The following is an 11,106-nucleotide window of genomic DNA, read 5'->3' as shown; positions in this document are numbered from 1 at the left end:
GACATGGGAGGGCAGAACTTGCCTGGAGCCCCCGTGTAGTGAGTGACACAGGGAACCAAGGGCCACAGTGTTTCCAACTTGGCCCATGGAAGTGACAGCCACCGAAGACCACCACTCCTGGCAGAAGCTGCACAGTTTGGCACATTTATAAAAGATGTAAAACAGAGTGGGATGGGGGGAGACAGAAGCATGAGGTGTCCAGAGTGGCATGACAGACACCAGACATGCACCGTGCATTTAAGCCCCCTCCCCCTAACCCCCTTCCTTAGCCCAGCCCAGAGCAGTACCCCCCCACCCCCCTCCCCGGCCACTGCCCTCAGGCTGGTGGCTTGCAGAGAACAGGGGACCAAGGTGAGGGCTGCTGCAGTTTGCCCCATGGTCAAGGACAAGAAGCCTTAGATGAGCCTGGCTGAGAGGTGGAGGCAATGTGGGAGGAAGGCAGATCTCCTCCACTTTAACATGCAGGAGAGTGACCCATGGGACTCCAGCAGTGGGAGAAGAGGTGGGGCCACCCTTGGAGAAGCCCTACCAATCAGAAATCTAAGGCAAGGGTCCCAGTGTCCCCTCCAAGGCCATCCCTCCAAACACACGCACACACAAGTGACACACTCACAACCCTGAGCACACCCCAATGGGGCTCACACTCGTGTCCCTCAGGAGCCCCTCGGGAGCTTGGGAGGGGGCTCTCCCCTTAGGCCAGGCTAAGACTGAGAGAGGTCCTCCCTTCTGGCAGCCAGGCCATCCCTCTCCCGGATAGGGAAAGGGACAGCCCAAGGCCACGGGCCAGGTGGGCTGAGTTGTGGCCCAGCAGGCCTCCCCAGGCTGGCAGAGCTGGTGACCGATGAGTCCAGGCAGGCAGGAGCAGCTTGACTGCTATACCCGCACTGGGGGCCCCGAGCAGGCTGTCAGCGGCCCCCGGGACCCGTACTCATAGTCCGCATCTGTGGGCGAGGCCATGAAGGAGCTCAGTGAGCTCCCTGTCTGCCGGTCCCGGAAGCTCTGGATGTAGCTCTGTGGGAGAGTAAACATGGGTGTGAGAGTGCCATCATGGACCCCCTGCCCTGAAAGCCACCCCAGGCAGACATCCCCTCCCTGCACCATCACATCCTGGTCTGCTTTTGGCCTAGGACCCCATTACACCCAGAGTCCACAGCCCTGAGACCCTACCCCCATACCACACCTCATTAAAATTCACGCTCAGGACACCTCTCCCCCATCCAGCAGTTTCCCACGGGAGGGGTTATGATGGGTGGGTGGACATGTGCTAGGCCTTTTAGCCCCTAGGAAAAGCCCAGTCCTGCCTGGACAGTCTACAACCCTCCCTTCTCCACCCGGGTTGGAGGCACTCGGGATGCTCACCGGGGAGAGGATGTCTCCATTGAAGCGTTTGATGGGCACTGGCCTGCGCCGATAAGCAGGGTCGGCGGGCCCAGGCCTTGGAGGAGCCCGGGGGCCTCTGGGAGGAGCCCTCGGGGGTCTCTTCTTACGCCGCTTCTCCTTGCGATCTTCCTGCTGCCGAATCCGCATCAGCTGTACGCGTCGGCGCTGCCGGCTGATAACCACTGTGAAGGGTTGGGCAAAGAAAGGTCTCAGAGGCCCACATGCCTCGTCTCCCCAAAGCATGCCTGCTCTTTCCTACCCAAGGACTCCAGGCCTCCAGATTCTCCTTGTCCATAACTGCCCCCTCCTTACTTTCCTGGTCTCCCACCTCCCAGATGGGACTTCCTGCAGTTCCTTTCTTCCAAAGGTCTTTATGGAAAATTTCTAGACTCTAGGTACCCACTCCGCAGCTATTACCCTTCTCCCAATCCAGAGCCATAGGTGACTCACCTAGACTAGCCGTCATCTCTCAACTAGATAACTAAGCTGCTTCCTCACTTGTTCTCCTTCTATGCTTCCCTTTTCCGTTGCTTTCTATACTTAGTAACCAGAATGAGCATCCCAAATGCTAAATTACATTATATTCTCCCTGTTTTATATCTCCAATGGCAGCTCATCACCCTTCTAATAAAGCCCAGAGTCTGCATCAATGGCCCAGGGTCCCCATGCAATCAGCATCCCTCACCCAGCACTCCAGCCCCACTTCCTCAACAGGCCAGTCTCATTCCTTCACAGGCCTTCACCCTTGGCTATTCCCTCTTCTCTAGCTCTTTGCCTGGCTTATCTTTCAGGTCTCTGCTTAAATGTCACCTCTTCCAAGTAACCTTCCTTGGCCACTCTGTCTATATTTCACATTACCCTGCATATCACTCCACAGAACTGAAACTATCTTGTTTGTTTGCATGTCTATTTTCTCTCTCCCCCAACCCCAAATGTAACCCCATCAGGGCAGGGGCCTTTTCTGTTTTGTCTCTGCTGCATCCCTAGTGCCTGGAAATGGGCTTGGTACAGAACCAGTGCTCTATCCATTGTTGTGGAATGAACGGTGGCACGGAGGATGTCTCCCCAGAGAGACAGTCAGCTCTCTAACCTGACTAAGGCCTTCTGCTGCTAGTGTGTACAGCTCATTTCCCCACTCCCCAATCGCTCAGCGCCTCCACCCAGCCCTGGCCTCCCAGTTCTCTTATGCCCACCCTGGCCAGGGCCCTCTCACCTTCTGTGTGGGAGTCCCTCTCGGCTGTCACCCGCCACTGCACCAGAACGCCCATCAGGCTGAGCAGGGGCCAGAGTGCCAGCAGGGCCCAGCTCCGCCAGCAGAGTGGGGGAATAGGGGCAGCCCGTAGACGCTCCACCGCATAGCGCCCCAGCAGCAGCAACTCGGCAAAGTAGTCAGCAGCGGTAGCGATGAGCGCAGCACCAGTCACAGCAGTGGCCAGGGTGGTGAGTGGGCGAGGCCAGCGCAGTGTGAGCAGGGCACAGAGAAGGCCGCCTCCCAGCAGCAGCCCCAGGGGGCCCCAAACAGAGCCAGGCTGGTAGTAGGGAGCGGAGCCCAGCAGGGCGGCAGCGGCGAGCAGCAGGCCGAGCAGCAGCCCCACCAGGAAGAGGCCCACGCTGCGCACCAGCATGGCCACTAGCCCACAGAGCAGCCCGATGCCCAGTGCGATGCCCGCACTTGCCCCAGCACTCAGCTGAGTCTCCAGCACCCGCTCTCGGTAGCACAGCAGGAAGATTACCACTGAGCCAAACAGCAACCCAGTGAGGAAGAGTACTGCCTTGAAGCAGCGGTAACCTGGAGGGGAACAGGGGCTAGTGAGAGGCCAAAGCAAGGTTACTGGGCTGAAGGCAGGAGGTCAGAGGGGTCAGGGACATGGAATCACAAGGGAAACCAGAGGCAGGACACTAATATCAGAGAACTGGGGGGGTCACTGGGGTCCTGAGATTAGTAGTGAAGGGACCACTGAGGTCAAGGGAGGTCAGAGAGATAGGTAATTGGGAGTCATTGGGAAAAGAGAGAGACAGTCATTGAGATGAGCGTTGGGTCTTTAGGGGTCAGAGGAGTCAGAGATAGATCATTGGAGTCAAGAATGAATCAGTGATAGGGTCACTGGGATCTTTAAGGAGGGATTGTTCAGGGAAATGAGGTGTTCTGAAGTCAGAAAAACTTAAGAGGTGAGGTCACACAGATCAGAAAGATGAGGCCGCTGAGGGGTCTCAGGGCTTCAGAGATATGATGTTATTACAAAGAGAAGCAGAGTTATTGGGGTAGGTGTCCATGGGTTGAGGTCTTTGCAGGTCAGGAGAGATTGACATCTGTAGGCTCATTGATAGTATTAAAGGGTTTCTCAGGGAGAGTAATACTGAAGCCAGAGAAATGGAATCATTGAGATCATGGTAGGAGCAATCAGGCAATGGGGTCATAGGGATCTCTCTATGTTAGAAGTAATAGAGAGAGTCACAGGGATAGAAGGTAATGAGATAGCTAGGGTGGTTGGGGGTCACTGGGGTTTACAAGGGGTTGTAGGGAGTCAAAGAGGATTATAGGGGAAAATAGTGGTTATGGAGTTTCAGAAAAATGGAAATGATAGGGCCATTAGGCCCATTAAGCCCATTAAGGGTACCTGGAAGTGTGAGGGACTTGTAGATTCTGAAAAGCTGGGAAGATGGAAGTCAGAAATGAAGATCAAGTGGTCAGGGAGAGCCAAAGAGGAAGGTCATAAAGAGGAGAGTCAGTTATGGGAATGAGGAGAAGCATTTGAGTCCTGGAGGTTCTGGGGTCAGAAAGAGGAGCAGGGCATGCACAAGGACTCAGAGAGTCCAAGAGCCTGGGAGTCAGAGCCTCCAAGAGGGGTAGGGTGGCAGGGAAGCCCAGGAGAGTTAAAGTCAGGCTGCACTGAGCAACTGTAGAGGGAGGGGTAAGAATAGTGGAGGGGGTGAGGTGACACAGACTCCTTGGAGACCCAGCATGTGTCCTGAACCCTTAGAGGAGCTCCTCTTCCTGCCCACTCTACAATTGTTCAGCCCAGAGTTCGGGGGTGGAAGCAGGGGAGGGACCATCTGGCTCACATCCCTGCCTACTACCCAGCCATTCTAGGGGGAGATGTAGAGGTCCCAGAGCACAAGTCACACCCCACCCCTTCCCAAACTGGAACCCAGACCTCTAAGCTTCCTTTGGACTTTATCCAACCACTTATAATGCTCTGCCTGGAGGCTTTCCTTGGATACCTAGCCCATAATGCTCACTCCCCTATCTGAAGTTCTGTACCTTTTCTGTAGAGTCACTGGGCACTTACTCCACTAGACCATCTGGCACCTTTGTGCAAATTAGAAAAAGTTGTGCCTTCTTTTAGGCAAAGCAGCCTTGTGCCAAGGAATCACAATTAATAAGGTGCAGAGCCAGGTTCAAATTCAAGAATATCTAATTCAAAACCCTGTGTTCTCTAGGGTCTGGAGTCTAAATTATCTACAAACGTGTGCGATGGAAAAAAGGGGAGAGAAAAGAAAAGTAGCTATCATGGTGGTAGTAAAGTTCTAAAGAAGATTTAGGGTGCCTCAGAAAAATAACTTGGGGAGACAGTGGAGAATCCAATTGAGGGATGAGGTAAGGTCTCACCGAAGAAGCAGTAGACGACTCCAAACAGACAGCACATGATGCAGACGAGGGCTGGCAGTGCCTGGTACCTGCGCTCCAGGGGCTGTTCACAGGGTGCACCCCAGAAGGCATCATCTGGCTCAGGGGGCAGCAGCTGGAACCGCAGCGTCGCCACAGTGCCTGGCATATTGCTGGGAACAGAAGGGAGTCACCCTCCCAGGTCAGCCTAACAGAGAAGAAGTAGGGGTCAAGGAGGAGGCCTGGGTCCCTACCGGGATGGGGGTGAGAATGAGAGTGGGAGAACTAAGCAAGGACACAGTGGACAAAGGAGTGGTTGGTGCCCACATCATACAGCTCTGAAAGCATCCCTGAAGTAAGGAACAAAAGACAAAGGGAAACAAAAGTGCTTGGCTAGAGGGAGTCGGGATGAAGAAGTTAAAAGGGGGACTGGGCTGGGGAAGATGAGGGCAATGTGCTGCCGGTGAGAAGGAGGCAGCCAGGAGACTGGTCCGTGGGAGGCTCAATCTGGGATTGTCCAAGATCTACCTGGGCTGGAGGCGACCTGAGCTTCTGAGCGAAGGAGGCTGTGCAGGGGCCGGCGGGGCTGGGGTTGCGGGGCTCCAGAGGTTCCAGCTGACTGGGGTCCGGTAAAAGTCCCCCGTGAGGGGAAGGGGGCTGCTGGGCCGGAGGGACCAGTCCCGGCGCGGCGGCGTCGCCGCTCCGCCTCCAACACCGGCTGGCACTCCAGTCCCGCGGCGTCCGGGGACTCGGACTCGGGCTGGGCCTGGGGAAGGGAAAGAAGCAGGAGCAGGGGCTCGGGCTGCCCCAGAGCCGCGGCCCCATGCCCTGAGCCCGCCCGCGGCCCTTGGTGCTGATGGACAGCTCCGGCCTCAGCTCCTGACGTCACTCAGGGCGCACCATCCAGGCAGGGGCGGGCTACTTCTGACGTCACAGGGGACGCACCAACCACGCCGTGGGGAGGTAAGTGACTCCGCCCCCGGCGTCTGCCTCTCCCGCACTGAGGAGGGGGCACTTCCGGGGGTCCTTCCCCTTTAACCTCCCCCTTCTCCTCCCTCTCCGGTAGCTGGAGCCCGAGACCCCACCCCAGGGGCGGGGCCCTCCCAGTGACACGTCGGACAGCGGCGGCCCCAGCGGAGGCTCCCGCGCCCAGCGCTGGGACCCTGAGCGGTACCAAGCGGCGTCTGGAGAGAGATCGGAACGCGGCGCAGGGGATTCGGCTCGGGCCGGGGACTCTACTCGGCGGGGAGGGAGGGGGCCCTCCTGCTTGGCCTAAGCCCTCCGGATCCGCCCCCTCCCCGGTCCCGCCCCCCTTGGAGCCTCCTCTGGCTGCTCTGGGGCTGCTCCACGGCCGGGGGCCCGCGGTCCGGGCGCCATGCGGGCATCACTGCTGTTGTCGGTGCTGCGGCCCGCAGGGCCCGTGGCCGTGGGCATCTCCCTGGGCTTCACTCTGAGCCTACTCAGCGTCACCTGGGTGGAGGAGCCATGCGGCCCAGGGCCACCGCAACCCGGAGATTCTGAGTTACCGCCGCGCGGCAACACCAACGCGGCACGCCGGCCCAACTCGGTGCAGCCCGGAGCGGAGCGCGAGAGGCCCGGGGCTGGCGTAGGAGCCGGGGAGAACTGGGAGCCGCGTGTCTTGCCCTACCATCCCGCACAGCCTGGCCAGGCCGCCAAAAAGGCCGTCAGGTAGGGATTAGACCCACCAGCCCCACCCCCTGGGAACCGGCCGGAACGGACGGGCCGTGGAGGCCGCTAGGGGCTGGGTCAGGGTCCGGAAGGAAGGGGCTGGCCTGCCAGGAAGTCTTTGCTCCCCAATAATTTCCTATGGCCCTGCTTCCCCGGGAGGTGTGGAGCCCATCTGAGGCCTCTCTCGGCCCCATCCAGGCCTGGATAGAACTTGCCCGCCTCTTTCCTAAACCTGCTTGAACCCATGGTCCCCCAAAGATCCTCTTAGCCCTCTGGGTGGGTGCTGGGTTTAGAAAAATGACTGGTATATAGAGTGGGTACATAGAGGGAAAGAGAAAAGAGATAACTAGGATTTACTTGTATCTCTTGTTCCTGTGTGGGCATTTGAGGGGGTGAGGTTTGTGGGGGAAGAGTGAGGTACCCATCCCATTCATGCCTCTGCATATGAGTTGAAACAATTCCTCCTAAGTAACACTGAGTTCAAATTCCATTTCTGCAACTTACCTTCTGTGTTACAGAAGGTAAGTTGCTGAAACCCGAGCCCTAGTTTGCCCTTCCCCCAAACACATTCACTACATCTCTATGCCATTTATTCCTTTACATCATTTATGTGATATATTCGTGTAATGGCGTAATATTTAGAAATAAGTATATACCTGATGTGTGGAGTTACCTGTGTGCCAAGCATTTGGCTAAGTGCTTTAAAGAGATAAAATCAGCCCCATTTTACAGATGAGGCTACCCAAGGCTCAGATAGGTTAAATAACTTGCTCAAGGACCCAACTACTAAGTAATGAAACAGGGAATCAGACCCACAATGTATCTCTCATATCTGCATGGATAGTGCCATCTCCTAAAAGGCCAATCAATATTTCACTTAAATCCTCATGACCCCGGGAGAGACTTATTCTTATCCTACCATAAGAGAGGAAACAAGCCCAGAAAGCGTGTGACCTGCCAGAGCCTATGTACGCTGCCCTCTGCCTACCTTGTTGTCTTTTTAATAACCCTATCTTCTCACCCCTCCCCCACCCAGGACCCGCTACATCAGCACGGAGCTGGGCATCAGGCAGAGGCTGCTTGTGGCGGTGTTGACCTCACAGGCCACATTGCCCACGCTGGGTGTGGCCGTGAACCGCACTCTGGGGCACCGGCTAGAGCGTGTGGTGTTCCTGACAGGCTCACGGGGCCGCCGCGTACCACCTGGCATGGCCGTGGTGACACTGGGCGAGGAGCGGCCCATCGGGCACCTGCACCTGGCACTGCGCCACCTGCTGGAGCAGCACGGCGACGACTTTGACTGGTTCTTCCTGGTGCCCGATGCCACCTACACCGAGGCGCACGGACTGGCGCGCCTAGCTGGCCGCCTCAGCCTGGCAGCCGCTGCCCACCTCTATCTGGGCCGACCCCAAGACTTCATCGGTGGAGAGCCTGCTCCAGGCCGCTACTGCCACGGTGGCTTTGGGGTGCTGCTGTCGCGCACACTGCTGCAGCAGCTGCGCCCCCATCTGGAAAGCTGCCGCAACGACATAGTCAGTGCACGCCCGGATGAGTGGCTGGGCCGCTGCATTCTGGATGCCACTGGGGTGGGCTGCACTGCCGACCACGAGGTAGGAAGATAAGTCAATTCACCGGTGCCTCCTGTCTGGGCTTGTACACTTCCCCCTGAGAGGCAAAGGGGGTGGTTGGAGATCTAGGCCTGGTTTTCCGTGCCAGTTCTGTCATTTTCTGTCCCTGTGACCTTGGGTAAATTACTGAATCCCCGGAGCCTCCGTATCCCCATCCATACCAATGGAAATAATTATTCCTCAAAGTTGTTATGAGGATTAAGAAAAAAATAAGGAAGACTTGCACATAGTAGGTGTTCGATGTTGACGATTATTATCTTACTTGAGCTCCCGGATGGCTCTGAGATAGGATGCATGCCCATTTCACAGATGAGCTAGCAGAGGCTTGCCCAAGGTCACAACTGGTCAAGGTAGACCTAAACCCACAGAATTCTGACCCCAAGCCCACAACAGGCCATAGAATGGGAAGATGATACACATACTATTAGGTGTGGTGGGGCAACTATCACCTCATGTTTCCCATTATGCACCCCTTTCTCCTCCCCAGGGGGTACACTATAGCTACCTGGAGCTGAGCCCTGGGGAGCCCGTGCAGGAGGGGGACCCTCGTTTCCGCAGTGCCCTGACGGCTCACCCCGTACGTGACCCTGTGCACATGTACCAGCTGCACAAGGCTTTTGCCCGAGCTGAGCTGGAACGCACATACCAGGAGATCCAGGAGTTACAGGTATGATCTGGGCTGGAGGACAGGTCAGAGGCAGGGGTAAGGGGCGGCTGAGAGGTCTCAGTCATCTCAGAGTAATAAAAAATTAGCACTAGAATCACAGCACAAACCTGCTTCCCAGTCCCTATCTGTTTCTCCTTTTCTGAGAAGCCTTTCCAGAAACCCCCATTTGACTCTCAGGCTTCCTCCATCTGGGGAAAGGACAGGTGGGGGTCTTGGGTGGGCAGAGGTTGGCAAGGGTAGGGGAACCCATCCTGAGTGGCCTCTGATACCTGCCCAGTCCCCCAGCTGTGTGCTGGCCCCCGTGATCTAGGCCTTACTCATGGCCTGTTTCTTCAATCCAGTGGGAGATCCAGAACACCAGCCGTCTGGCAGCTGATGGGGAGCGGGCAGCCGCCTGGCCCGTGGGCATTCCAGCACCATCCCGCCCAGCCTCTCGCTTTGAGGTGCTGCGCTGGGACTATTTCACAGAGCAGCACGCTTTCTCCTGTGCTGATGGCTCGCCCCGCTGCCCACTGCGTGGGGCTGACAGGGCTGATGTGGCTGACATTCTGGGGGCAGCTCTGGAGGAGCTTAACCGCCGATACCACCCAGCCCTGCGGCTCCAGAAGCAGCAGCTGGTTAATGGCTACCGACGCTTCGATCCTGCCCGGGGTATGGAGTACACGCTGGACTTGCAGCTGGAGGCGCTGACCCCCCAGGGAGGCCGCCGGCCCCTCACTCGCAGGGTGCAGCTACTACGGCCACTGAGTCGCGTGGAGATCTTGCCTGTGCCCTACGTCACCGAGGCCTCACGTCTCACTGTGTTACTGCCACTGGCTGCAGCCGAGCGTGACCTGGCCCCTGGCTTCCTGGAGGCCTTTGCCTCGGCTGCACTGGAGCCGGGCGATGCTGCAGCAGCCCTGACCCTGCTGCTACTGTACGAGCCACGACAGGCCCAGCGGGCGGCCCATGCAGATGTCTTTGCACCTGTCAAGACCCATGTGGCAGAGCTGGAGCGGCGTTTTCCCGGTGCCCGGGTGCCCTGGCTCAGCGTGCAGACAGCCGCACCCTCACCACTGCGCCTCATGGATCTGCTCTCCAAGAAGCACCCATTGGACACGCTGTTCCTGCTGGCCGGGCCAGACACGGTGCTCACTCCGGACTTCCTGAACCGCTGCCGCATGCACGCCATCTCTGGCTGGCAGGCCTTCTTTCCCATGCACTTCCAGGCCTTTCACCCCACCGTGGCTCCACCCCAGGGCCCGGGACCCCCGGAGCTGGGCCGAGACACGGGCCGCTTCGATCGCCAGGCAGCCAGTGAGGCCTGCTTCTACAACTCCGACTACGTGGCGGCCCGGGCGCGGCTGGCGGCAGCCTCGGAGCAGGAGGAGGAGCTGCTGGAGAGCTTGGATGTGTACGAGCTGTTCTTGCGCTTCTCCAGCCTGCACGTGCTGAGGGCCGTGGAGCCTGCGCTGCTGCAGCGCTATCGGGCCCAGACGTGCAGCGCGCGGCTCAGCGAGGACATGTACCACCGCTGCCGCCAGAGCGCGCTCGAGAGCCTCGGCTCCCGCACCCAGCTGGCCATGCTGCTTTTTGAACAGGAGCAGGGCAATAGCACCTGACCCCGCCCTGTGCCCCGGAACCCTGGCCAGGCGGCACCCCGCCCCGCTCCTCTCCCTGCCAGCCTCGCGGGACAGGGCTGGCCACAGCCTCAGACCCCAGGGCAGCCCACAGGCCCCCTCTCTCTGGCTTGGGGGGTCCTCGGGCTCAGGGCAAGCCCTGGAAGAGGTGCCCTTGGAGCCACCCTTTTCTGCCCCAAACCAGGTCTCCCTGCCCCCTTGACGCTGCTGATTCAGGCTGTGGCCTCCGAATATTTATGCAGTGCAGTCTGCCTGACGCCAGCCTTGCTTCCTAGGGTCACCCCGGGGTGCTGGGCTGTAGAAGAGTTGTTGGAGAACTGGGGAGCTGAGAGAGGAGGGTAGGGTGTCTCTCAGCTTCTCTCTGCACTCCTGATAAAGCTCCTTGCCTTTAATAAACTGGCTGAGTGTGGACTAGTAGTTCTGAATTTTTGAAAGGTAGGCATGGGGGCAGGGAGGGCTTTGAGGATGGAGGGTTCCCTTGTCCTGGCTGGGGCCTGGATTTCCTTTTCCCAGGTA

General features: G+C 58.1%; 2 protein-coding genes across 5 annotated transcripts; one reads left to right on the top strand and one right to left on the bottom strand.

Annotated features, from left to right (window-relative positions):
• Window positions 1-130: 130 nt before the first annotated feature.
• Window positions 131-6,001, bottom strand: TMEM198 (transmembrane protein 198). Of its 4 annotated transcripts, none has more exons than XM_010988393.3 (5): window positions 5,516-6,001; window positions 4,991-5,195; window positions 2,594-3,169; window positions 1,360-1,562; window positions 131-1,011 (listed from the first exon to the last, which is right to left on the bottom strand). In XM_010988393.3, the coding sequence occupies exons 2-5, from the start codon at window positions 5,154-5,156 to the stop codon at window positions 874-876; spliced, it is 1,083 nt and encodes a 360-aa protein (XP_010986695.1). In that variant the 5' UTR covers window positions 5,157-5,195; window positions 5,516-6,001; the 3' UTR covers window positions 131-873. The 4 variants fall into 4 exon arrangements, with proteins under 4 accessions (XP_010986695.1, XP_010986696.1, XP_064341274.1 ...); XM_010988394.3 differs by having other exon boundaries at window positions 4,991-5,160; XM_064485204.1 differs by having other exon boundaries at window positions 5,059-5,160.
• Window positions 6,002-6,072: 71 nt separating this feature from the next.
• Window positions 6,073-11,001, top strand: CHPF (chondroitin polymerizing factor). The gene is made up of 4 exons (XM_010988390.3): window positions 6,073-6,676; window positions 7,713-8,286; window positions 8,792-8,971; window positions 9,313-11,001. The coding sequence occupies exons 1-4, from the start codon at window positions 6,363-6,365 to the stop codon at window positions 10,570-10,572; spliced, it is 2,328 nt and encodes a 775-aa protein (XP_010986692.2). The 5' UTR covers window positions 6,073-6,362; the 3' UTR covers window positions 10,573-11,001.
• Window positions 11,002-11,106: the final 105 nt, after the last annotated feature.

This window comes from Camelus dromedarius, chromosome 4 (assembly GCF_036321535.1).
Source record: "Camelus dromedarius isolate mCamDro1 chromosome 4, mCamDro1.pat, whole genome shotgun sequence".
Taxonomy (NCBI): Eukaryota; Metazoa; Chordata; class Mammalia; order Artiodactyla; family Camelidae; genus Camelus; species Camelus dromedarius.
This window is presented reverse-complemented; position numbering and strand designations above follow the sequence as displayed.